The sequence below is a fragment of the Anas platyrhynchos genome, chromosome 5 (assembly GCF_047663525.1).
Source record: "Anas platyrhynchos isolate ZD024472 breed Pekin duck chromosome 5, IASCAAS_PekinDuck_T2T, whole genome shotgun sequence".
In the NCBI taxonomy this organism is placed as follows: Eukaryota; Metazoa; Chordata; class Aves; order Anseriformes; family Anatidae; genus Anas; species Anas platyrhynchos.
The window spans coordinates 13,278,094-13,304,522 of record NC_092591.1 but is presented as its reverse complement, the minus strand read 5'-3'; the positions used below and the strand labels follow the sequence as shown (position 1 = coordinate 13,304,522).

General features: G+C 47.1%; 1 protein-coding gene and 1 long non-coding RNA gene across 9 annotated transcripts in view; one reads left to right on the top strand and one right to left on the bottom strand.

Moving 5' to 3' along the window:
* Positions 1–17,365, bottom strand: part of BCL11B (BCL11 transcription factor B) — a 95,897-nt gene extending 78,532 nt beyond the window's left edge. The window contains exons 1-2 of one of the 8 annotated variants that reach the window (XM_027457788.3): positions 16,852–17,365; positions 2,955–3,323 (exon numbers count right to left, since the gene is read on the bottom strand). In XM_027457788.3, the coding sequence (XP_027313589.1) occupies positions 2,955–3,323; positions 16,852–16,909 (427 nt within the window). In that variant the 5' untranslated portion in view covers positions 16,910–17,365. Of the gene's footprint in view, positions 1–2,954; positions 3,324–14,259; positions 14,534–16,600; positions 16,641–16,851 lie in introns of those variants that run through there. The other 7 variants (XM_027457789.3, XM_005020749.4, XM_013100713.4 and 4 more) reach the window with 7 other exon arrangements.
* A 429-nt stretch (positions 17,366–17,794) lies between these two features.
* LOC113843705 (uncharacterized) lies at positions 17,795–24,873 on the top strand. The gene is made up of 2 exons (XR_003497405.3): positions 17,795–18,738; positions 24,289–24,873. It is a non-coding gene; the product is annotated as an uncharacterized lncRNA (long non-coding RNA).
* Positions 24,874–26,429: the final 1,556 nt, after the last annotated feature.

Sequence of the window (26,429 nt, the reverse complement as noted above, 5' to 3'; positions counted from 1 at the left end):
ATTTATTTTACAATAAATAACTGAAAGTTATCTATGTTTCCTTTACTGTTAATCTACACAAAGAAATAATAAACAGAGCTTGTCTACAAAAATGCAACTACTGCAGTCCTCAGAATTCAATTAAGCTAAAATAATTAATGCTTCCACCATATTAAATTACTTTATACATTTGAGCCACTGAAGTTTTTTCATTCTTTAATCTTTTTCGCCTTTTTATTTAATAAAAAAAAAAAAAAGTTATTTTCAAAGAGGGGGGGCTTGGCTAGGAGGGGGAAAAAGAGCATGATTTGCTGTTAAAATGTAATGGTCTCCTTTAGCTGACACAGCATGTAGAGTGTTTTGTGCCTTTGATTAAAATAACATTTTAAATGCTTTGAACAAACATATCTCCCCATACTTCTAAGGGATTATTTTACATATTTCTTGGTGGAATAAAGAAATTCATTCTTCCTGTCGCAGTACAGAAAGGCTAAGAATATCTTTCGTCACATATAAAGTAAAAATACTGTAGGCTGTTGCATTATTACCAAAAAAATAAAAAAATAAAGGGAGGGGGTGGCGGGGTGGGAGAAAGCTGCCTTAGAGATTAAGTTTCCCTTTTATGAAATCGTATTTAGTCTCTTTTTTTAACAAATCTAACAACAATGCTCTACAGCCGCTCACTGGGAAATACCTTTAATGTTAAATGCAGATTCTGATTTTCTTGGCTAATGCAGAAAGCCTTTCTATTGAAATATAAATAAGGGGTTTGGTATATCCCACTAAAGCCTTTCCAGTGAATGACTTCTGTGGGTTTTTCATGGCTACCCTCCATGGCTGTAATGTGAGGCTTTTATCCTACTATTGAAAACTATCCGCTGCTATTAAAAAAAAATATGGAAGGACACTGCACCTTTTTATCTCAGAGCTGGGCTCCTAATTGAGAAAGCATTATTACTGCACTATTTAGTGGATGTCCCTATCTCCATGCACTGCTGAGAAAATGCCAATCAAATGATAAACCCTTTTATTTTTCGCAATGCAAAATCTTTCCTACATATTTTCATTTGATATTCAGTTTAGTCTGAAAGAGATTAGGTGCTCCAGATTGGCTTTTAATTTTTTTTAATGCCTTTTCCACATATGAACATAACCTCCACCCTCTCCCCCAGCAGATTTTCTGTATGGCAAAAGCACTGGTTATACTGATGCTGACCCCCAGAAGCTGGGATGGGACGGCACCCTCTGAGCTGAATGTAGCCATTGAAGTACTTTGTTATGGACTGAGCTTGGGCGTGGGTTTGTAAAAGAGGAGATCTGGAGTACAACTGCAGTGTAGGTCTCCTGGAGTAACTTCACAAAGCACTGGGCACCCTCTGGAAGGGGCTGAGCACCGTCAGCTTGTGCTGTTGAGAGTGCTCAGCACCATTCAGGAGGCCTTCAGCAGACAGGAAGAGAAGCTCTTGAACACTTCTCTTCTGCTCCCATCAAACCTAGCCCTCAGAAAGCTGATACACCATGAGGGAGTCGTCTCTGCCAGGAAATGAATTCAGAGCTTCAAAAGAATAGGGTAAGAATAGAGTCAGGTCTTACAGTAGGGATGCTTAAAATGCTACAACAGCAGCTGTCACTGCTATCGCCCCACAAAGCCACCAGCTTCCCCATGTCAAGATGGTGACTGCACCTTTACAGACTCATGAAAAACAAGGTAGTCAATGTGTGGCATATGCCCTGTCTTAAAGGTCTGAAGGAGATCTGAAGACTGCAGCAGTTCAAAGCCTTCATGTTCATTTATATGATGGTCAAGCCCACCAAAGGTGCTGGGGAATGACTCAGACACCTCCAGTGATAAAAAGGGGAAATGCTAAACTTTTAATTGTAAAGATAGGAGCCTAGTACCAGTCTTCTGGGAAACCCTTCATGGGAACACCTCTACTACAGACAGGACTGTGGACTGTCAGATCTAATCCTGTAGGACAATTCCTAGAGAAATCATCTAGTGGCAGCAATGACAACTTGCCACTGGTCTGTACGGGATGCAGCTGATTTGAACATAAAGGCCAGTTTGAGGGAAGATCCTGCTGTGTAACATGAAAAACACACTGACTAGCAGGGAGCACAGCCCTTCCTTTCACCATGGTGAGCAGCGTGCGCTGCGCTGCAGAGAGAAGAAACGCCCTGCACACCGGAAGCTGCCCCACACCGCGCTCTGCAGAAGCCATTTCACAGCAGCTCACCCAGGTGGATGCCAGCGCTTGCCTGCCCACCACTGAGCTGGGGGGGTCTGCTGAGTAAATGTTAACTGCACCACATCTGAGGGGGTTAGGAAAAAGAAATGCCTGCTATCTGCTCATCTGGGCCAGCTCGTGTTCGTCCCCTCTTTCAAAAGCTCATTTTGAGTTTGTGTGTGAATGGCGGTGTCCCCCACCCAACTCCAGCCTTCTGCCGAGACCCAGGACAGGCAGCACAGTCAGTAATTCAGGTCAGGAAGCTGAAATCTACCCCAGCTGAAGTCAGTGGAAGTGGATTTTGCCACTGACTTCAGAAGGATTTTATCCTTCGCGGTGGGTCTGCATGTTACGAAGTGTATCTGAACTGGACTGAACTGAGCATCTCACCAGAGTCCTCCACTGCTGCTACCTGCTTAAGGACACTCCTGAAATGGCTTCTCTGCCCCCAAACTTCTGCTTTTTCTTATGTGTACACGCTGTCCCTTGGCTCTCCCAGGGGATCGAGAGTCCCCAGTCTGAGAGAACTGGCCCTGCACAGAGAGCTGTGCTGAACCAGACAAGGGGTGGGCAGCCCTGCTGAGCATCCCCCCTCTTTGCCCCCCATAGCCTCGAGGGCCCTCCAGGCTGATGGCTCGTATAAAAACCTGTGACTGAAGCCTCTGTTTCATGGTTTCATGGCACTTTCTAGAGGGCTCTCGTTAAAAGATTACCTAGGCGGTTGATTGAGTGTAAAACATGCTGTACCTGCAATGTTCTCCTGCTTGGGGCAAATTCCTTTTGTAGGCGTGAGAAGACGGTCTTCTTCATCGGGTGTGACTTGGATCCCGATTTCCACTGGCTCTGACACTTTCCTGAGCTCGGCGCGTGAGGAGGGGGGAGGGCTGCTCTTATCCATGCTCTTTTCATAGCAGACACCACCAGTGCCATTGCACTGTTTTCTCTTGTGCTCTATAAAAACCAAGATGTCTCCCAGCGGGAAGTTCATCTGACACTGTCCACAGGTTAATAAGTCGGGGTCTGTCCCGCCTGCGGCGATGCTGATGCCACCCGGCTCTGCTATTGCCAGGCTCTCATCCTCGTCGGCGAGTGCCGGTTCCACATGGTCAGCCTCTGCTTTACATGGACAAGGAGAAAGAGGGAGGAAAGGGACAAGGGGAGAAGAGAAAGAGATTGCTTTGAATGTTCACAGACTCCGAAGGATGCATCACAAGAGGCCCAGCCTCCCCCCGCACCCAAAAGAAGCCAAGCCTGATTAGATCTTTCTTTCATTTTTCAGCTTTTCCATTCTCCCAGAATGATTTCAATATATTTTGCAACCAAGCCTGCCTGAAACAAAATGGAAAGGCTGACCTGGCATAGCTTTCCTGACAGCTCCTTCCCACTGCTGCCAGCACTGTAAGGAGATCAGCAAAGAGCCATTTTGCAAACGTTCAAGCCCCGAGTCACTTTCTGAAACAGTTTCTCTCTTTTTATCCCACCTTCTCATTCCCACTGCATCTCCCAGCCATCTGGCCAAGGCCCCATCCAGCAAATCTTATGCACCCAAATCTCTCCTTTGATTTCAGAGAGAGGGGAAAAGCAGCGAGGGAAGTGCTCAAGTGCCCTAGGCAAGCAGGATCAGGCTCTGGTGGCACACAAAATTAGTGCCACCACCCTTTCCCCTTACAAAGATACCAGAAAGATTAAATATCCTCCCATCAGTACAAGATACAGCAAAGAGTAAGGTAAGAAGGATGCGGTATCATGAGAAGCTGAAGGGGTTCAAAAGTGTGTACAGTAGGAAAGAGAGAAAAGCACTTTTTAATGTACAGGAATATTGGCTGAGCCCGAAATCTTCCACTCATTTTCCTGATGCCAAATACCTCTGCAGTTGCTGTATAGGTTAATAAAAGTTTTTGGTATAAATCGTGCCTATGGACCGGATGGACTCCATACCATTAGCCCCAAAAGACCCTGAAAGCATTTCTGAGTGACCTGAATCAGTTTCTAAGGAATAAATAATTTCTCATGTCACAATTAATAAGGCACAGTGCATTTTTAATGGGTATTTTGAAGGTAATTGTTACATTATAAAATAATTGTGGATCACAATCCATTTCTGGGGCAAAACTTGGATTTTGTTTTATTTTCTCTTGTTCTGCTGTGTAACTGCCAAATCATACAAACCTTGGCCTTTACTTGGGCAAAATCTCCACTGACTTTTGCCTAAGGCTGTTTTGCCTCTGCAAGGACTATAGGATTTGGGCTGAACAAAACAGAGGAACTAACAGTATGTAAATCAGGGAGTGAGACCTCTAATCGTATCAGGATTAAAGGAATAGTAGGAGAAATGTTCTTTACTGGCCTGAGTGGATTGCTTATGGTTTTCCTGGGGAAAGGGAGTTACACAACTATCTCAGAGAAGTGAGACTGAGATAAACAGATGTCATAATCCAGATCTGGATTTTCCTCCTGGCCGAAATCAAAAGGAGTTTTGTCCCGTTCTTCAGCAAATTGAAAAACAAAACACAACACACACACACACAAAAAAAAAAAAAAAAAAAAAAAGAAAAAAAAAAAAAAAAGGAACAAGAGCTAGAAGGTGAAATGTATTACTTGGCAGCAAAAACTGGCTGAGCCTCGAAAAAGACAGTTTAGAAAAAGAATCGTCCCCGTTTTCCTCTTCCAGAATAAATAATTGATTAGTGTATCTACCAGCTGTATTACAAGTTGCATCAGAGCTCTCTAACAGCAAAATAGGGAGCAGCAGCACCAGCAGCAGCAGGAAAAGGACTGATGCCCCAGAGAAGTGCCTGAGCACGACCCATCCCGCTGGAGCAGACGATAGGCACAGAAAGGCTTTGGTTTCCTAACTCACCCCAAGGTTACCAAATACACAGCATAATACTAGTTCTGAAAACCAGTAATTACTTTTTTCCCCTTAATCTAAGTTTAAAAGGAGTTTGAAGACAATACTATGTAATTAATTCACCAATTTATATTATGAAAAGATGCCTCCTTGCCTCAGTGAAAATGCAACCATAACCCTGCGCTGAACAGGGACTGCCGGGAAGAGAGCGGATGTCTGTGAAGAGTGTGTCACAATGCAAAAGGTAATTATTTAGTGCTGCGGTTCCCTTTAATGATCTAACATTGAGCAATATTGTTTATATTGAAGAGAGCTTGCACCTTTAATTACCAATTACATATACATCATTTTAGAGCCAAAAGAAAAGGACTGTGAAAAGGGTCCTTTAGAAGCGTGCGCACTATTTCTAGGAAGAATTCCTATTAAGGGGGAGCAGAGTGTCAAAATATTAAAAAAAAACACATACACACAGGGACATACACACACACATATACACACATGGGAGATGGGACAAAGAGCTGGAAAAGACAACATGAAAACAGGAACTGAACCAAGGGTCAGAAGAAGAAAAGGTTGCAGAGGAGGAAAATGCTCGTTACGAGTTTCACGTAACAATCCTGTAAAGCTTTCAGATTAAAGTCTGTCTCTCAAATTACAAAGGCAGAATTTTGGCATATATATAACAAATAAAAAGAAAAGAACAGGTCTCAACTTTATTATCTTTTTTGATGTGAGGATTTTTTTTTCTTTCCCTGTGATTTAAATTGCGCTTCAGAAAATGTAGCAAAAGTGCTGCATTTGATAAGGGTTCTGACCATGCGTCTCTGGAAACATGAAGGAGGTTTTAGCAGCTAAACTGTTGAGAATTCTTTCCTTTCAGCTCTACAGTTCATTTGAATATTAGTTAAATCCACATATGCCTATTCACTTACACTCTCTCACTCTCTCTTTCCAAGGACTCTGCAATGGCACTTTTTTAAAATAACATCTGGTATTCCTTCATATTTTGGCAGTCACCACATTACCGAAAATCAGCTTTTCGTTTTCTTGGTACGCTGAGCCCTCATGATCAGTAGTAATTGGGTTTCAAACTCTCAAAAGGTTTTTTTACTTGACTCTATTTCTGATTTTAGCTTAATAAATCATCAAGCAGGAGACCAGTCGTATACCCAACAATGCAGAAGCTATATTACAATCCCTTTTTCAGGACATGGAAAACAGACATAAAAGAGTGAAAAACAAAATACTGAATAGATCTTCAAATGCATTTTATCCATGTCAATTTGCATTTTTTTTTAAACTGAATTAAAAAAAAAAAAAAAAAAAAAAAAAAAAGAACAAGAAAAGAAAAGGCTTCCTATTGACAACTCAATTAAGCCATTAAAAACCTACATTCAAGTAACATTACAGGAGAGATTTAAAACCCACAAAGGAAAAGAGAAAAAAGCCTGGAAGTCCAGCCCATAACGCATCGGGTCACGCCTAGTTAATACAACAGCCAAGATCTTATGCTGTTTAAGGAGTCCTTTAATACCAATAGGGCAATTTAGGCCAGTCTCAATCTAAAGTTCTGATTCCACTTGTGTCTGTGGGTTTCAAATAAGTCGCTTCACATTATTTGAATTTAACTCTGTGGTTTTATTTCTGTTTGTTGGTAGCTGGGTTTGGGGGAAGGAGGGTGTTTCCTCCTGAGTATTTATCTAAAATTATTATTTTATTTTTTTTAAGAAGGAAGAATCAAGCCTAACAAAAAAGGAGAATGGAAAACATCTCCTCTGTCTTACGTGGGAAAAGGAAAAAAAAAATGCAAACAATCTATTTCCAGCCAGGACTCATGCCCTGGTTCTCCCAGGTGTGTTGAGGTGTGCCCAGCATTTTCGCTGCACCCAGAGACTCCTCAAAACAGCCCTGCACCACCTTCTGAGGAAGCACAGTGAGTCGGGGATGGGTGATCTATGGGCACATCAGTGACACTGCTGTCATTCGATGGCTTCATAAAATTAATGCAGCTGGACAAGCTAAATCATTTGCTTTGCAAGGCATTACACTTGCTGCTGGACAGCTTCAATGCCCTTAGAAGCATCTCAAAGCTCTCTGGCTGCCTACCGTGCAGTGGACAATTTTCCTAATTCCACAAAGGCACTGTCGCAAAACCACCAGCACTCTTCTTTCTGCGTGGTGACATCATTACACCATATGCGCCCCATGCAAACAATACTCTTATGCCCAATATTAAAGCAAATGCACATGCTAAGTACTTTCTGCTTGTCAAATGTCTCAAAATCATGCCCATTAATAGTAGAAAAGTCTGTTACTCAAAATCATCTCAAAGGCCTCAAAAGACAAGACTGTAGACGCTTGTCTGTGGGCTTTGGATGAGGCCGGGTCCAATCCAACTGGTGATTTATTTTCTTGTTCTTTTATTGCACTGCTGAATGAAAGGTGCAAAGGAATCAAAAAGTTGTCCACCTATTCTCTTCCTTATTTTTCCACTCCCACAGTGTCAAAAGAAGGCAGAGAAAGGAGGAAGAGGGAGTACTTTGGCACAGGACTGAAGCGTTGCGCGTTGAACTTCTTTGCCGCCTTCTGTTTCAGCAGCGGGGTCACAAATGGATGCTGGGGGGTTCGGGGAAGAGCTGCAGGTGCTCTGCCTACCCTGCCATTACCTTAGCCCATGCTGAGCCCAGGGTAACCCTCAGGACAAGCTGGGGCTGCCCGAATTGTCACACCCAGACCAGGGAAGCCACTCGCCTGCATGCCCTGGCATGAGGGGCCCGGCCCCACTCCCTGCACACAGCCACCACTGCCTTGGAGGCACAGCCAGGAGCTCAGCCCAGTTCAGGAGTGAGCACAAATAAGTGACTTGCTTGTCAGGGTGTTGCCCAAAGCAGGCCTGAAAACGATGTCCCTTCCATCAACACCCACATGTCACATTTACTGTAACATCAACATACTTAGCGGAAATAGCTCGGATCGCGTGCACTCGAGCTGGGTTATCGCAGCAATCGGTGTTAGGATCCTTGCTGCGCAAAGCCCATGGCCACTCAAAGCAGGCTGTACAGCTCCTCGCCCTCGAAGTTTATCAGTAACCTGCTCCCAGTTCCCCCCTGCAGCCGCAAGGTGCGGGGTTTAGTTTGTGCCCGCATGTTGCATCAGCATCGCACTCGGCGGTCCGAGGCACCACTTGTCTGCCATCCATTTTTAATTGTTCTGAGGACTGAGCAGCAATTATTGGTACAGTGTTTAATAAATAAATAAATAAATAAGTGTGAGGCAGAGTTGACCGAAAGAGGCGACGACGTGATGGGGAAGCCCCAGAAACGGACGGGCCGGCAGCTCTGCGCTACTTTTCAAGTGCGTCTCAGGGCGCAATGCAAAGCGCACAAAAGGCGGCTCGAGTTGCGGCGGGTCTGTGCCGTGCCGTGCCGTGCCGTGCCGTGCCGTGCCGAGCTGAGCCGTGCCGTGCCGTGCCGGAGAGCTGTGCCATGCCGGGCAGCCGTGCTGTGCCGGAGAGCCGTGCCGTGCCGTGCCAGAGCGCAGCGCAGCGCGGCGAGGAGTGGCCGGGGGGCACCTGCCCGCGGCAGGCGAGATCCCAGCAGCTTGGGGGAAGGCCATGGGGGGCGTCCCGCAAACCCCGCGCGGCGGCGAGGTGCTGGACACCCCCGCAGCGCCCAGCTCGGCCGCCTCCCGCAGAAGTGGCCCCAGGCTCTCGGAAAGCCGCACAAACCCCCGTTCGCACCTGAGACGGAGAAAGTCCGGCCGCGGGCGTAAAGAGCCGGGCAGGACCTCGGGGACTGGGAAAAACAAGGCACGGCAACCTCGCAGAACCCAAACGGAACAAAAGCCAAGAATATCCAAGGATCTGCTTGGATCTCAAGCACTCGTCAGATGTTATTTCACCAGGAACTATGCACAGTGTTAAAGAAGGGAGTGGCGTGTCTCCCCTTAAGTAAACTGTACGTTCATAAAAAAATATTTACTGCTTTTGAGAGCGTAAAATGCATAGGCTCTTCTATAGACTGCAGAAGCTGTAAATCTCCGCAGATAAAATGGAATGTGATGATGGGATATAAAAGCATGCTTTGTTCCCAAGTGAATAGATTTGTTTTATTTAAAACTAAACGACAACCAAGGAGAGAAAGGAGCGCTCGGTGCCACAAAAGCAGAAGGAGCGGTGTTTTGGTACAGGCTTTTAACTGGCTTAGAAAAGGAGATTTGAAGCACGGATTCTTACCCAAAGATTTAAAAGGCATGATCAAAATTAAGTAATTAGTTTTGAACGCATATTAAACACACGACAACTCTGTTCTTTTTTATAAATATCGGTCTCAAAAGAGACTGCTCCTCAATTGTGTATGGAACACTGTTGCTCATATACAATTTTCTTAAGCCTTTTTTTTGCTCTCATTGAAGCATATTCATTATAACATTCAGCGAATTTATGGCTTATTCCAGTGGCTTAGTAAAAGGGGTCATAAAAAAGTTAAGTAAACCAGTGTTTTTTTCCTTTCCCTTAAGTTTGGATTCCTTTTTTATACTGTGCTGTCTAGTGCTTAGTCTTTGGAAAGTACCTTGGGCATATCCAGCACACACACAAATTATCAACTGCTCCAGGAAAAAAAAAAAAAAAAAAAAAAAGAAAAAAAAAAAGGGAATTTCTTGCACTGAGGCAACTACACAAAAGACTTGCATATGTCAAAAATACAGAACTAAGTCCCTGTGAATGCTGCACCATTAATCAAATCCCCGATCTGGTGTCACTTTTGCCAGTAAAATGATGATATTCTTCTAACCCCCTTCTACTGGCGCGTGCCTGCAACGCATGAAGTGTGTCCCTCTGCTTTAATTTGTTTTCGAATAGCCTGCTTTAGGCATTTTTTATATATTCCTTGAGAAGAAAAAAAAAGGAGGGGGGGGGAGCTGCTACTTAAAGCTTCAGCAAAGGTCTACAGTATCGAGCAGGCAACAGCTTTTCAGGAGCTAGAGCAGCAGGCAAATTTAACTGATGTTCAGGAGCTGAACACACAACTGCCTTTGAGGCTTGCAGTCGTGGGTGCAGAGGAACGGTGTGCAGCCTGCCCAGATACAATTTAAGAAAGTAAATAAACACAAAAGAGGAAGGTGCTGTAGTAGGAGCAGCTGAATGAATCACACATTTATCAATGTGCACTGTTATTGATGCCTTTTCCCTCCCTCATTAGAAAGACACATATATATAAATCTATCTACAGCCAATGCTGATACTTCACCAAGTGCTTTTACGGCATCACTAACTTTAAAGCAGGCGGTAAGCCCAGCCACCGTTTATTTTTCCGCGCGCTTTCTCTTGAGGCTACCAAGACCAAATGTTACCGACATCTGCAACGCGGTGCGTGGAGCAGCCCTGAAGAAACCGCTGCCCCACTGAACAGCAACCAAGAGGAGGAAATGCTCGGGCAAGGAGGCGAAGAGCCATTTTGGTGCAGCGTGTCTCCACGGGGAGACTTTGCTGATGGGCTTCAGCTTTTGCGAGCGGGACGGGTGGGAGGCAGAGGGAAGAAGGGGAGCGTGTGCGTGCATGTGCGTGTGCATGCGCCAGGGGCAGAGGCACTAGGGAGAAGGAGAGCAGGGTTCTCGTTCCTCTTAGCAAAAGTTAGCAGTTGTGGAATAGACACGAAGCAGCAATCAGCAAAGTTTGAGGAGTCTGGGGAGGGGAGAAAGGCAAGTTTTCCCTATAGCTGGGGAACGTTTGCCTCACCAGAGGCCGAGGCACCGTGCTCTTCATGTTACAGGTCTGTCAAATGAGCTGGCTGCTGTGTATATGCTTCCAACGAGCTTGATTCAAACACTAAATGAAGTAGAGAAATCATCAGATAAATTGCTGGCCCCCTCTACCCAAGAGTGAAAGGTTTTTTTACAGTTGGCGACAGCCCTGATCTTTCGTCTGACCTAATTTATTTCTCTTTCAGGTTAGAAGAAAGCGCGCTTTCCTGTCTTGGGATAACCTTCATCCCCATATTGAGCCCTAAAAATAAAAATACTCTTATGATACGTTAACAATACCATGATTTGATGACTTTCTCATATTGGGTGAAGTAAACCTTCTACCCTGACATCCAGCGATCAAAGCTTCCCATGCGTACACCGCAAAATTATATGTTTGGGCAAGAAAGCGTCCCGCTAAAGTCCGTCTATGGCGGGCAATCAGACAAGCGGAGAAGAGCACAAGCTCAGTGGAGCAGCCTGCAAGCTGCAACTTCTACATGACATACGTGGATTTGTGTTTATTTCTTCAGGAAAGAAATGCTTATTTTCTTTTGCAGGAGCTGCAGGGTTTTATGTTATAAGGACCTGAGAGGATCAAAGTACGGTGAACTATCCAACAGCAGATCCTCTCGGCAGGGGCACATGTGGCTTTCTGGCATGTAAGCAACCCCAAATGGTGCGTGCATGTGTCCACCTTATTGCCGTGCACACCTTCTCCCAGGACCCCAGCTCTCTTTCTCTCGGTGTTCACGTCTGCTGAAACAAGCAAGCGCATCTACGTGGGCTTCCCCCAGACACACGGAGACTCGCTCGTGTTCAAGTATCATTACCCCGATCGCTATCTGACAACAAATTGAGAATTTAAACACTGTACGCTGGCAATAAAAAGCATTGTTAAAAACTAATTTTAATTAAAAACTCCTGTCCGCCCGAGTCAATTAATCAGCCGCGCTTTAGCTAAAAATAGATCTGCCTCGCTCGCAGCCCCCCTCTCAGCTAGCGCTCTATAGATCTTCGCATGAAAATCGATACTACAACTTTACACTGCAAACATTTTGCAGCGCCGTGAAGTGCCTGAGCTCCGGCTGCTATTTCCCAGGGCTGAGCATCCCGCGCAGCAGCGGCGGCGGCGGGGCCGGCGCCGTCCCCGCATCAGACGGGCTGCGAGCTCCCCCTAGTCGTCAGCAGCCGCCACTTGCGGCCGGGGCACCAGGCAGCCCTGCGAGGCAACTGCGAGCCAGCAAAGTTTATTTTGGAAAGTCTTTTCTATCAACAAACAGCGCGGAGAGCAAAGCGATCGAGATAGGAAACGGGGAAGGGAAGTCGGCGAGCTGTGCGAAGCGTTTGGTTGACCGAAAAGGTTTGCGAGCTCGGCCCGAGGAAGACTTGCCGAGGAGGTGTCAACCGAAGTCGGTAACTGATATCAATAATTTGTACTTGTGTGAGCGCACACTCCTCTAAGTCATAATTATTGTCATATATGCCACAAGACAACCCTTTGTTCTGCGGAGGAGCATCCATTCTGCACAAGACAAGGGCTCCAACCGTTCCTGCTTGAAGGCAGCCAGGTTGTAAAAGCTTTAAGACTTTATTTCTCAATATTTAAATAAGCCTGACAAAATATGCTCTGCATCTGCCGACCAGCGAAAAAATGCAAAATGATTTCTCACCCGCTGTACATCTATTTAAGCCACTGAGCACATCAAGCAAAAAGGACAAAACAATCAGGATCCACAATCTAGTTACTCCGCATCAGTTTTTCAAAAATATTTTTAAACACCTGAAACTATGAAAATATGCCAGTATTTTTTTCATCTTACATGTCAGATATAAATATATCCAAATGAAAAGCAACCTGGAAATCAACCGCACGCAACCTCTTTTTTTTTTTTTTCCTGTCCTATTTAAAGCCGACACATGTAATGTCTTTCAAAAACGCGTTAGGCTTTTCTGTGCACAACTGTGCGGGTATTATGAAAAAGTCAGCCATCTCCAAAATAATTTCCTCTCTAAATCTTCAGTCACAGCTTATGTTCTCTTTGCATGAGAGTTAATTACATTGGTGTGGGTTTTTTCTGTGAAAAAAGTGTATTAATTGCACTGAATCTAAATGCATTTTAAGAGAAGCTCCTTGAAGCAATCTGCAAAACTTTGACATGCAAAAAATCCTAGTGTTTTTCATTATTATTTCTAATGACTACATACAAATACAAAATGGTATAGGAAATTATTACTCTTCCTAGGGAACCTGTTGACCAGGTATTGAAGAGCCTTCTTGGGAAACCTGGCTCTCCACCTCCAGGTGGAAATCATTGTATGATTTCACTCTGCCTTTCCCTCCCAGCCTTTGCTGCTGCCCTACAGAAACGTTCTTGCTTTGCCGCCTTCTGCAAAACTGCTATCAGTGAGCTTTTCACATGCTCTCATTTTTCGCATTTCCTTCAAATGCAAAATGCAGGGCTAGTCTGAAAGCAGATTTCTCAAGTTAAAAAAAGAAGATCTTAAGCTGGAAAATCAGCAATTTGAATCAAACCAAACTAACGTTTCTTTGCACAGAGCAGCTCTACAGCTCAGTTTCCTCTTTCTCTACCTAATTGCCTCTTTTGCTTTGTCCACCCATTTAAGTGAGCTCAGCTACCAAGTTTGTTCTGTCCACCATCACTGAGGAGAGGTCCAGAGCTGCTCTTTTCTCCCCACGTGTGTCTCCCCTTTTTGTGCTGCACATGCATCTATTACAAGGCTGCCTGGGCGAGCCTGGCAAGGACAAACAGGCCACTCAGTTTTGCAGCCTTAAAGACCACTGTGCAAATGAGACACTGAAACTCTGGAGCACGGCTACGTTGCAGCCTCTCTGCTTTTTGTGTTTGTTTGTTTGTCTTACACTCAGGATCTAAACGTTTCTCTGAATACCAAGAGCATGAAACCCAATAAACTCCAGCTGAGCGGTGTCAGAAAACCCTTCTCTTTCTCTCTCTCCTCATCTCTCTCCCTATCTCTCTTTCTTTGCCTGGCACAGACCTCCAATCCATCCTGAGATGCAACTCTCCTGACAGATGCCAAAGAGGGAGAGGGGAAAAAAAAAAGAAAAAAAAAAAAAAAAAAAGCCCAAGCTAAACATGACATAAATGCAAGATTTCAGGAAACAGCACCAATTCATCCCAGCTTTGGGGGCTTGGCTTGGGGCTGGGTTTATTTTGTTGCAAGTGTTTTGGTTTCCTATTCCGCTGCCTGCTACTTTCCCAACTCCCCCTCGCAGAGGCCGGTCTGCTGGCTGCTTTGCCCCCACGAATGACACCTTCCCGAGAAGTGCGGGGATGGCAAGCCCCCCTCCTGCACGCCTGCAGCTGAGGCTCAGCGCCTGTGCGCTAAAATGCCTGCGCTTCCTGCTCCCCCAAGCCCCAACCCCAGCCCCAGCCGCAGCCCCCCCCGGCTCCCATCCCCTCCTCCCCTGGATACCTTCATTTTTTTCTGCCACTGTTCAGTATGCAGCCTGATTTCTCCGCCAGCTTCCTCAGGATGGAGAGATAGATAAATACAAGAGGGGAGGGAGGGAAGCTGCGTACCACTCTGCTCTCCATTCCTCCCCAGCCTCCCCGCTAAACCCATTGTACACGCAGCTCCTCAGCACCTTTTAATGCTCTCCTGCCTCATAATTTACTTTCAAGTAAAGCGATCGGAAAAGGAGATCAAATTGGAAGAACAAACCTACCTGGCTCTCTCCTCCACCCCACCTCCCCCCCCCCCAGCAGAAACAGCAGCAAGAAAAGAAATGTTTCACCCCTTGAAACAAATTCAGACGTGCGCAACAAACCAGATTTTCCGCACACCCCCCTTTCAACACCCCACATCTCCTCACAACTGAGACAGAAAAGAAGTAGGAGAAATTGCACAGGGCGATTTAGAGAGGGTTCAGGTTGTTGATGCTTTTTCTTAAAAAATAAGAAATTGGGGGGGTTGGGGGGGGGGAGCACCAAGAAAAAGGGAAACGCGTTTTCTGAACCGGATGATTAAAAACAAAAATGCAATTAATGAAGAGGGAGTGTGTGTGGGGGGAATCCACCTTTTATGGTGATGCAAATCTGGCTCCCAAATAACAATGAATTAAAAACAAACCCCCCAGAAAGAGAGCTGAATACCAGATGCATCTTCATTTGTGTTCCAGTGTTCCACCAGCTGATGGGCTCGGGGGGAGGGGGGAGAGGGGGGGGAGGAACGGGTTAAAAAAATAAAGGAGCACACCAAAAAAAAAAAAAAAAGGAAAGACAGAAAGAGTGAAAGAAATTGAAATTTCGGGACTCGCACCGTTTCCCCAAAACCCTCACCTACGAAAACAAACAAACAAAAAATCTCCCGGGAAGTGGAAAAATGATATAGGTATATATACATCGGGTCGCGAGGAAATCTTACAAACAGAAATTTATCACCGGTAACAAAGAAAGAGAGGAGCTCGCAAGCACCAAATGCTCCTGGCAGATGGCTCCTATTCTTGGCTTTCAGGGGAGGGGAGAGAAGCCGGGGGAATATTTTATTTATTTATTTAAATTCTTTAAAATCGGAACATAAATATTCGGATCCGCCGCGGCTCAGGCTCAGCCCGGGGCTGGCTCCGTGCGCGCCGCCGCCCCCCGCAGCACAGCAACTTGCGGACACGTCGGGGGGGGGGGGGGGTCCGGCCGGCCTCCCCGGTGGGGTGCGGGGCCTCAAACCGGCCTCAGCTCCCCCCAACAACCTCCCCAAGGCTTGCTCTGCTTTCCTAACACCCCCCACCTCGAGCGGGTCCGATGCTTTCGGGGGGAAGTGCAGGACCCCCCCTCCCCCGGTTGTCCCCGCGGCCCAGTGGCGGAGGAGCAGCGGGGAGTGCTGGGGGGTCCTCAGCCGGAGCCCCCCCTTCAGCCGTGGAAGAGGCCCCGGGAGCTCAGAGAGGGGTGCCCGGTTTTGGGGAGACCTGCCCCGGCTCTGCCTACAGCCGCCCGCTCGCCCCTCTGTAGGGTGTAGGGTGGGAGCTGGGAGGAGAGGGGGGATGCTGGGGGGGGTGGGGGGGCGGGGGGGCTCCTTCCCTTCCTCCGATTTATCTTTTTTTTTTTTTTTTGGGGGGGGGAGGGTGGTGATGTGTGTTTGCATTTCACAATGGGAGCTTCGGCAAAGTGCAGCCCCCGCTGCTGCCCCGCCGCCCGGCCCGCGTTTCGTGCCCCCTCCGCCGCCTCGGCTCTCCTCTCTGCACCCCCCCTCCGCTCCCCAGCAGGCACCCCCGCCTTCCCCCGGCTCCTCTGCACTCCCTGCCCTGCCTCTAGCCCCAGCCGAGCCCGTCGTGCCTCCCCCCGCCTTTTGCAGGACGGGGACCCCCCTCCACTGCACCTGGGGCTGCATCCTGCCCATCTACCTGCCCCGCACCGGGGGGCTCGGCGCCTGCCTCTCGGCCGGCCCACCGCCTCCATGTGCTTCCCATCAAATCCCCCGGCCTCTCCTCTTCCCCCCACACCCCTCCCCGGCCCCGCTGCCCACCTTGATCCTCCCCGAACCCCCCCCGCATCCCTCGCCCCCCCCACCAGCCCCGGCTGTCACGCCGATGCCAGGCTCCCGGCCAACTTTTCCCAGCGCTCCGCTTTGCAACCCCGGTGCGGGGAGCGAGGAGCGGGGCCGGGGGCGAGCTGCGGAGCCCCTACGGCCCGGTACGGCCCGGCCCGGCCCGGCACGGCCCCGCGTCCCCTCGGGGGGAGCCCCCCGCCGCCCCCCGCCGGCAGCGCCTTTCCCCCGCTCCGCTCGGCACCGCTCGGCGCTGCCCGCCCGCCCGCCTCACCTCCGCACCGCTGCAAACGCACGGCAAAACTTCGGGCTTCTCCCCCCCCTCCACCCCCAGCCCATCCCCCCTAGCCGCACACCCCCCTCCCCTCTTTAATTCCCTTCTCCTCTCCCTCTCTCTGAAGTCATTTACTAGCTTTGGTTTCTCCTGGAGCCCCCCCCTATCCCCCCCCCCCCAAGCCCGCTTCCTCCCCTTCCCTAATTTTGCTCCTTGATTTCGGCTCGATCTGGTTCCAAGTTCAAACTTACGTGTGATAATCTCTCTTTGTGACAAGTGCTGCGGGTTTCCCTGCTTGCGACGGGACATTGCCCTGGCATTTACACTGGCATCGCCTGGAGAGCTGCACTGGTCTGGGGGGATGTGTTGGGGGCCGATCCTCCTCCTCTTTTTTTTTCCTCTTTCTTCTTCTTCTTCTTTACCGAGTTCTTCTTCTTTCAAAAAAATAAAAATTAAAAGAAAAAAAAAAATAACACCTCCTTTTTGTCGCTGCTGTGGTGCACTGGATGGGATCTCCTCTCAATTAAAAATCATCATCATCAGGAAAAGCTTTCTCGCTCTTTTTTCCTCTCTCTTTCACACACTGTCTTTTCTCCACCGCTTCTGCCACTTGGACTTCCAAATCTCTTCTTGAACTTAGGAGGATATGCACCGCCAGTGACACTTTTCTCTTTCCCTCTTTCCAGAGTGCTTGGCAAATTGGCAAGTGCGCTTTTCCACCAGGAGGGTTAAAAAAAAAAAAAAAAAAAAAAAAAAAAAAAAAAAGGAAAAAAAAAGAAAAAAAAGAAAAAAAGAAAAAAGAAAAAAAAAGAAAAAAGCAGGAATATAAAAAAAAAAAAAAGTACTTGAATTGGGATTGCCCACACACAAAAAAAAAAAAATGCCAAAAAAAATGTTTTTCAGAGATTGACCCTTGCTGGGTAGATATATAGAGAGATTTTTTTTGAAAAGGGGTAGCCAAAACTGTGTCTCCTCTTTCCCAGCTCAAGTGGCACTGCTTTGCCCTGGTGCTTTTGGATTGCCAGTGCTCCTGCACCACTTTGCACTCTTCCCCCCTCGCCTGGCACTGGGACTGGAAGGAAGGAAGCCCCCAGTGCAGCTGGGCTGGTGCTGGCTATTACTATTATATATTGCAATGTGAAGATGGCGGAGTCCTGGTTCTCTGGGAGCGCTCTGTCTCTCTATGGCTGGGGCTGCCTCTGTACAATGGGATAAAATTCAAGTTCAAGTGCGGACGTGACGTTTAATCTGCACTAGAGACAAAAAGACCCAGAGAGTAGGAGCACTGGGGGCGACTAGCGGTGGCTTTTTAACATTGTACCCTGCAAGAGAACAAGAAACGCCACTCGCACACACACACACGCACACACACTCGCACACACGCGCTCGCACACACTCGCGCACAAACTAAAGCACATGCACGGAGCGGGGAGCAGCTCCGGGCTTTGTGCGCTTGCTGCTTTCTCGCCTAAGCGGAGGGAAAGGGGAAAGAGGGGGGGGGAGCAGAAAGCCGCATCCTTCCCGCACGGCCAAACTTCCCCGAGCCCGGGGGGGGCTCGGCCGGGGGCGGCCCGGGGCGGGGGCGGCTGCCGGGGGCCGGCGGCCGAGGGATGGAGGCGCGGAGGGGAGGATGCGGAGAGCCGCCCGGCCCTGCCCGTGCCCGTGCCCCTGCCGGTGCCGGGGGAGCCGGGGCCGGTGCCGGTGCCCCCGCCGTTCCCCATCGCGGTGCGGAGCCGGCAGAAGCCGCGGGCAGGCTCGGGCAGCCCGTCCCTCCAGGCGCCGCCGCAGCTCCTCGGCGGCCGGCGCGTTCCCCCTGCGTTTCTTTCCAACAGTTTTGCACCAACACCAGTGTCTGTGTGGGCTGGGGAGAGGTGTTTTTTTTTTCTTCCTTTTTTTTTTTTTTTTTCCTTTCCTCCTCTCTCGCTAAAAGTGTGATGGGAGCGGGACACGCGCGCACACGCTCCGAGCCGCACACGCACACACACACACACTCCGACCTGCTTTCCCACCCCCTTTTCCTTAAAATCCTGGCGGCGAGGATTTCTCTTGGAGGAATTAAAGTCTCGGCCGCGAATCGGGAGACGCCGAGTTCCCAGGGACCGCATCTCGGTGCACTTTTCCTCCTATTTCCCACGCAGGTAAATGCCCACAGCTGCGTGCGCCTCTAACTTGGGAGATTCTTGGGAACCAACTTTTTCCCCTCTACCTCCGCTCTCCCAGCCCAGTTCCTCCGATTATCTTTTTTCTTTTCTTTTTTTTTTTTTTCTATTTTATTTTTTTTTCTCTCCCTCCCCAGACAAGCAAATTGCTCGTGCAAAGAGCTTTCAGCACCACGTCTGGACAGGGCGAGAGGAGCGGGGAGAGGGGGAGGGCTGGGGGCTGCAGGCAGATGGAGCAGAAACCCAAGAAACCCAGCCTCCACCCGGAGCACGCCAGGAGAGCCGCTCTGCAGTCGTGTCGTTTACTTTCTCCGTTAAATGAATATATAATTATTATTTTTTTTTTTTGGTATGAAATCGCATGAGAGCCTTAGGGGACCAGAATTCATCTCGGTGCCCTTAATCAGCTTTGAGGAAAATTTGGCTAAACAGCCCCGCTCTCGCCTCCTCCAGCAAATCTGCCTTTCCCTATCCCCACCCGCACACCCGCTCACACCTCGCGGTTCGCTGCTGCCAGCCCCCGGCCTCCTGTCCCCTGTCCCTTGTCCCCTGTCCCCAGCCCCCTATCCCCGACGGGGCGCCCAGCCGGCCCCCCAGTTCCCAGGCCCTTCCGTGGGCTCGGCCCCCCCCCCACCCCCCGCGCCCCGGCTCAGCCCTCGGCCGCTACCAGCACACGGCAAACCGCAGCGAGCAGCGCTTATAAGCTGCCGAGTGAGGTTTTCGCCGTGGTTTCCCGGGGTCCTGCGTGGAAAAAAAAGAAAAAAAAAAAAATAACGAGCAGGGTGAATGAAGGGGGCCTGTAGCCCCAAGCACAGCTGTGCCGGGGGGACGATGGTAGCCGAGGCCCCCGGGACACACGGGGGTGGCCCCCTCGGGGATGCTTCGGCCGAGCCTGCGGGGCCGGGGGAGCAAAGGGAAGGGGCTCCCCTGCGCTGCCCTCTGCACCCAGGGCTGGGGGCTGCCCTCCCCTTGTCCCCCTGTTCCTTAAGGGCGAGGGGATAGTGAGTGCAAGAGGGGAACTGGAGGGGAATTGGGGCGGGGGGGCACTTTTTGCCCTCGGAGGTGCAAAGTCCGGCTCGCAGAGAGCGCAGCCGCTTCTCGGCGAGCCGCAGGGAGCTTATCGGGAAGTTGCTGGGCATCATCTGTTGATTAACCAGTGTCTTCCAGTGGGCTCTCGGAGCGGGAGATAAGGGCCGGCAATGATTGACCAGGGGCTGCCCGGGCCGGGGGGGCCGCCGGAGCCCCCCTCCCGGCCGCAGCGCCTCGCAGGCTGCGGGCAGGGCTGCCGGGGTGAACCTTCCTCCGGCCGCCTCCTCCTCCTCCCTCCGAAAATACATCCCAATAGGGAAGGGGGGGAGGGGGGAGGAATAATAAAAAAAAAAAATCCAAAGTGATTTCTCAGTCTCCTCTTTCCTCCCCTGTCTGGCACTTGTGATCATTAGCACTGAAAGCTGTTAATGTCTTGTCTCACAGCTCCCCCTTTAGTCTCTCTGCTCTCCCTGTCTCGCGTTCAAAGCCAGATCAATAGCAGGCTCTTTCTAACCTTGACCTATCCCTCGACCCGCCTCCATCTGCAGCTGGCCCCGCCGTTGCCTTGTCCCCCCCCGCCGCAGCAGCCCCGCCGAGGGCTCGGGGTCCCCGAGGGCTGCCCCCGGCATCGCCCCCCTTTGTCCTGGGCAGCACGGCCGCGATGGGGAAAGGGCCGGTGTCCCCCCGGCCCCCACCCCGCCACCGGTCTGCAAAGCAGGAGACGAGGCTCCCCATGCCAAAAAATATAACTAAAAAATTAAAAATTTAAAAAAATAAAAAATAAAAAGGTAAAGAGGGAACATAACCTGCAAGAAGAGAGCAAGCTCATTGCTCTCTGTAAAGGTGCTGCTTGCTGTTTGTCCCTTGTTTAAATTACAGGGGAAAGCGCTTGCATGCACAAAATATCTTGTATTAGGGTAATCATCTTCTCTGTCTTCATAATATGCCAGGGATTTGAAGAGTTCTCATCTAGAAACACCGTCCTTATCATAGGGGAAAACAAGCTAATACGATGTTAAATATTCCATTTCACCCTACACGCGAGGCATGCTGAGTCAAGAACTCTCAGCACACACATTCTCAGCTTCTGGGTTTCTCTTTCTTTTCATTTTTCAAAATCATGCAATGTCTTTAGCTAAAATTTGGCACGGATGTAGATACATAAATAACAGTGGGATCAGTGTAAAGAGGAAGTCCCGATATCCTCACGGAAGATAAGCTTGTTGTGTCACTTGGACACATTTTGAATGCATTTCCACTTTCTCCCCATTTGCTCAAATAACTTTTCTGTGGAAGAAAAAATGGAGCTGCAGATTCTGTGTGATGTGATTTTAGTTTCTTCCCAATCTTTACTGAGAAAGCTCGTGCTAAGTAGATTGTTTTTGATACAAGTCTGGGAGTTGGGAGAGAGAAGAGAGGGAGAGGGAAGAAAAGGAAGGAAGGAAGGAAGGAAGGAAGGAAGGAAGGAAGGAAGGAAGGAAGGAAGGAAGGAAGGAAGGAAGGAAGGAAGGAAGGAAGGAAGGAAGGAAGGAAGGAAGGAAGGAAGGAAGGAAGGAAGGAAGGAAGGAAGGAAGGAAGGAAGGAAGGAAGGAAGGAAGGAAGGAAGGAAGGAAGGAAGGAAGGAAGGAAGGAAGGAAAGAGGTTTGAGACAGTCTTGAGATGAATGAGGCTGCTGACCTCATTCTCTTTGAATCTTTAAATGTTGATGCTTGGGAAAGAAAAGAAGAAGAAAGAAAAGAAAAAAAAAAAAAAAAAGAAGAATAAACACAGGGCGTTGATCTGATCGGCTTAGTTAGCCGCTCCACCTTGTGAAAAGACACAGAAGCACAGGATCTAACCAGATCATATTTACATACATATTAATAAAGCTCCCGAGGTGGCAGTTCAGCCTTCACATACAGTGCAAGGATCTCTGCGAGTTCTCATTTTAGACCCATAAAAAAAAGATAAAAAGAGGTCTTTTGGGCTTCCCTGAATATTTTTCTGCAATGGTTTTATATCATTTCTGAAAATTACATAGTTAAGTGGCATCAAATTTCTGGGTGATATAATAACTCAAAATGTGTAATTTTTTTGTATCAAATCACTTTGCAGCCGTAAACAGAGCTTCAGAACCTCAATCAGAGGAATGATTTGGTGTTTTTTTTTCATTTATGGCAAACAGTAAAATTGTTCTTGTTACCTATTCAAATATATATAAATTGCAACATTTATTCACTTGATTTTCTTTTCCATGACACTGGTACGTTTTAGGGTGCAGTGAAATGAAGGCTTAAGAGGATAATGTATTATCCCCTGCTTCATTCCTGAGACATTTTGGAAAGAGGCAAAAGTGATGCAGATTGTACTGTGTTTTCAAGACATTTGGTGTCCCTTCATTTTTGGTGGCTGTCACTTGCTAATGTTTCCAGGAGTGAATTTCAAAAATGAGATTTCCTCAACATTTACATTCTAAGCCTTCCCCAGAGTCCCCTTCTTATTCAATGGACCTGAGTTTTTTGTTTGTTGTTTGTTTGTTCATTCTTACTTTTTTTTCTTCCCTGCACAATCCTTCATTTTTCCAACTCTTCCCAAGTGGTAAGCATACTAGATAGTTGTCCAAATGTTGGGACTCAGTTTTATTTCCAAACCTTTTTTTCACTTAAAACAAGGAAAACAAAAACAAAAGCAATGCCTGTTTCACTCACATACACACACACCCCAAAAAATGAATCACAGAACCAGCAAGCAAGAAGAAAACCACTGGGTTTTATTTTTGATTTTTTTTTTTTGATCAGACAAAATGCAGGATTGGGGCCTGACTTCCTTCTTCAGTTTAAAAAGTACATTTCTAAAGACATAATTTGGTCTGTTTGAGATTCAGACTTTCCAGCAGTAGAAAATCAGCTGAGTTCCCATTGTGAGGAGACCCCCAGGGACTACAGGGAGAGTAAGACTTGCCCCTACCTTTGAGGCTCTCTCTGAAAGCCCTGTAATAAATTTCTCTAGCACCTCAATTTGCTCAGAGCCATGTCAGAGTGAGAGGAGGGTGATCAGCACACATCCCACACCAGGCCACCTGCATCTGCGTGTACACAGGCAAAGGTAGAGGGGAACACACCTTCCAGGATCCCAGTACCGGTCAGGCGTCCCATCTGCTGTAACTAAGGATGCCACCGAGGATGCCACTTGGGCATCCACATAATTTTGGGCTTGTCATTGTTATTCAACAAAATAAATAAATAAATAAATAAAATAAAAGAAGATGGGCAAAATCTGCTGTTGCTGGGGAGGCTTTTTTTTTTTTTTAAAAAAAAAAAAAAAGCTGGCATGAATTCCCTAACGAATTCAGTCCAAGGATTGTTTGTGTCTTTGGAAAGCAAGTGCCATCACTGCTCAATGCAGTAAGCTGAGCTTTGTGAACCAGCACTAGTTAGCACAGGCTTCACTGAAAATAAATAAATAACACTACATCCTCCTAGAAACCGAGACATATTTTCCTCCAAAGAAGTACTTTTAAAACTGTCTCCATTATGTAAAAGCATAACATTTCCTCTGTCCAGAGATTCATGCACAACTCGGTGTGGCAAACTCGGTTTGAGGGGACAAAGAACCCCTCCTCCATACATACTCCTTGGATCTTATATGTCCTGAAATACAGGATCCATACAGCTCTCCTCTGCTTTCAAGTGTAAGTGTGTAAGTTTCAACCAATTTCTTCTCTCCCTCTTCTCAGATGATTTTAAGAGGATTTGAAATCTTTGGATTGTTTAAAATAACAAAGGCCTCTAAGCTTTGAATGTGGCAATGAAATCTTCAGCTTGAACTCATGACAGAAACATTCCAGCCTGTCTCTTGTGAATCATGAAAATCTGAATCTGAACATCAGAAAAGAAAGGCACCTCATTCATTCTTGTTCTTTATTCCTCTCTGTTCTTCCTACTTTATTTTATTCAAATAGGGTGTATTCATAGTAACATGAATGGTGGTGCTGCTTGTTTTTGTTGTTATTATCAGTATTGCTATTATTATTTTTATTTTAACTTGGGCAGCTGAACTCAAACAGGGAAATTCATCGGTTTCTGGATTCAGTAGCAGCCTCTGCAGTTTCATTATTCCTGTTGACAATTAGGGAACAGAGAAGTGCAGATGCCTGGCCTGGGAGTGCTTGTGTATTGCACCCAAATTACACATTCTTGTTCACACAGAGTGAAGCAAAGTATGAATGTGAACGTCATTGCTCGTGTCTCAGGCAACTACTCACATCTTAATTGAAAATGATCAAATAACAGCATTCCCGTGGACAAACAAGTGCCACCTATCTCTGCACTCATCGAGGACAGCAGAGCTGAAAAGCAGGGCAGGAGCTGCCTTGGCCATCACACCCCAGAACAAGACGCCCAGGGCTGGTCTGTGCTTCCTCCCCTCTCAGCTCTTTGGAGGTGGCCTCAGTGGTGATGGCAGGGGTGTGATCCTGGCATCAGGATCCTGATTGCCACTGTCCCTGCTCTGATTTCGCAGGTCCCCAGACACCTTGACTTTCCTTCTGCTTGGGAGCTACAGGTCACCACCAGGACACTGGGTGGGTTGTTCCTCACTCCTCACCTGGCACTTTAAAGTTTGGGATGAACTGGTCCACCCGAGAGCTGGGTGGACCAAAGGGTTGGTGGTACCATACTCAGAGGCCGCAGAGATGCAAAGCATCTACAGAGCAGCAAATGAAGTCTTTTCTGAGCCAACTGTTCCACCTGGACCCCACTACAAATTATTGTTTTCAATTACCACCTGTGTACTCTTTCCCATGCAACTTATTGATGTAAAATTACAACAACACTGGTATAAATAAGTTATGCTGCGGTTGTAAAATGGAAGAAATTTTGTTGTAGCAATTATGTTCAGCAAGATGACAAAATAAATTTCCAGTGCTGTGCTTGCAGTAACCTGGGGAATTTAAACCTCATAATTTCCATTCATTTCAGATAATTTGGAGTAATTTCTATATGTAATAACTTTGTAATGAAAAACACAGCGGTACTGAAGTGATTTCAACTCTTTTTTTTTTTTTCCTATGGTATACATGGCACAAAATAAATAATAAAAATAATATTTCCTTTTTGTATGTGTTCAGTAATTCTTTCAGCAAAATCATAAACTAATACCAGGACTAAATCTCTGTCCATGAAATGAAAAATAAATTGAGTTAAAGAAAGTGAAAAAGTATGAAAGGCCTTGGATGTTTTATTGTGACTTTATTAAATTGTATCATCTCTATGCTCTATGGTATCCCCAGGGGTTACTGTTCTGGGGAAGGGCAGAGAGCTAGACAGGTACATGTCCCTAGATCAAAAGCAGAGATGGTTGGAGGAAATCCATACAAAAGTGTTTAATTCAACCCTTTAATTTTTGAAAGAGAAACTAGAAATAATAATTAAAAAAAAAAAAATGAGAGAGGTGTGGGATAGTAGGACAAAAGGCACAAGTCGCTCTGGGCACTGATTTTCGTTAGTGCTTTTGATGGTAAGTTACTTAGAGACAGTAAACATGTGTAATCACAGAATATGTTCCAATACAAGGGAATAGCATTTAATTAGAGATAAGAAAGAGTACTGTACATCACTGAAGAGCTGTATCTGTGTCATACTTACCATCACAACACAAAGCTATTATTACACAATAAACATGAAATCCTGTACTCTGCTCTGTGGAAAACGATGATTTCCTTAGGAAAAATAATAATACAATATCGATAATATGATTTTTGCATTTATGTCTCACTTGCATCTCTGGCTGGTTCATAAAGGTGGGCAATGATTGAGGTACTCCTTGTAGTGGTAAGGAAAAGGAGGCATAAAACGTGTTCCTATAACCTTGAGATGTTATACCCAGTCAAGCTGTGGCACAGAAGTGAAAATGTAACATTTTCAAATTTCATCTGCTAAAAATTGATCCCCCAATGGCATTCTGACTTCTCTTTTTCAACAACAGCAATATTAAAAGGTCTATTGTTAGGTATTATGAGTATTGTAATTCCAAGCTGTACCAAGAAAGGGTCAGTTTGAGTAAATTCCCCCGGTGCTATATGTGGATGGTACTCGAGGTTGCTTCTGTCCCCGTGCACCCTTCCATTTGCAGATGCCCACTGCCTGCACACCCTTGCTGGTTTCTCCAGGGCCAGTGCTGTAAGCCAGACCACTTGAAGATAACATGAAATACAGGAGGACTGAAGATTTTGACAGCCTTCTGGGAACTTTGTCTGGAGGTCAAGGAAAAGCAGAACAGGGACCTCCAAAAGCCATGGTCTGCTCAGAGGGGAGGAAAAGAAAACCAAGAAGAAATGAGGGATATCTAATGTGATGGCATTAAGATAAATTATTACAAAGTATTTGACTAAAGGTTTGACTTGCCTGTGGCTTGCTGGAGATACTAGCAAGCAGACTTAATGAATTCTTCCTGTTTGAGGTCCTTGTACAGCCTCACATCATCACACATCTCTCCAGAGGAGAGGAACACCCAGACTCTGATTTTGAAGGGGACACAGCTAGCCACAGAAAAACTCATGCACAAATTCTGAGCCTGGGGCTTACCTCCTACTACAATCAGTGGTCATTAGGTGCATAAATAATTCCTGAGGCTCTGTTGCTGATTTGCTCAAATCCGGATTT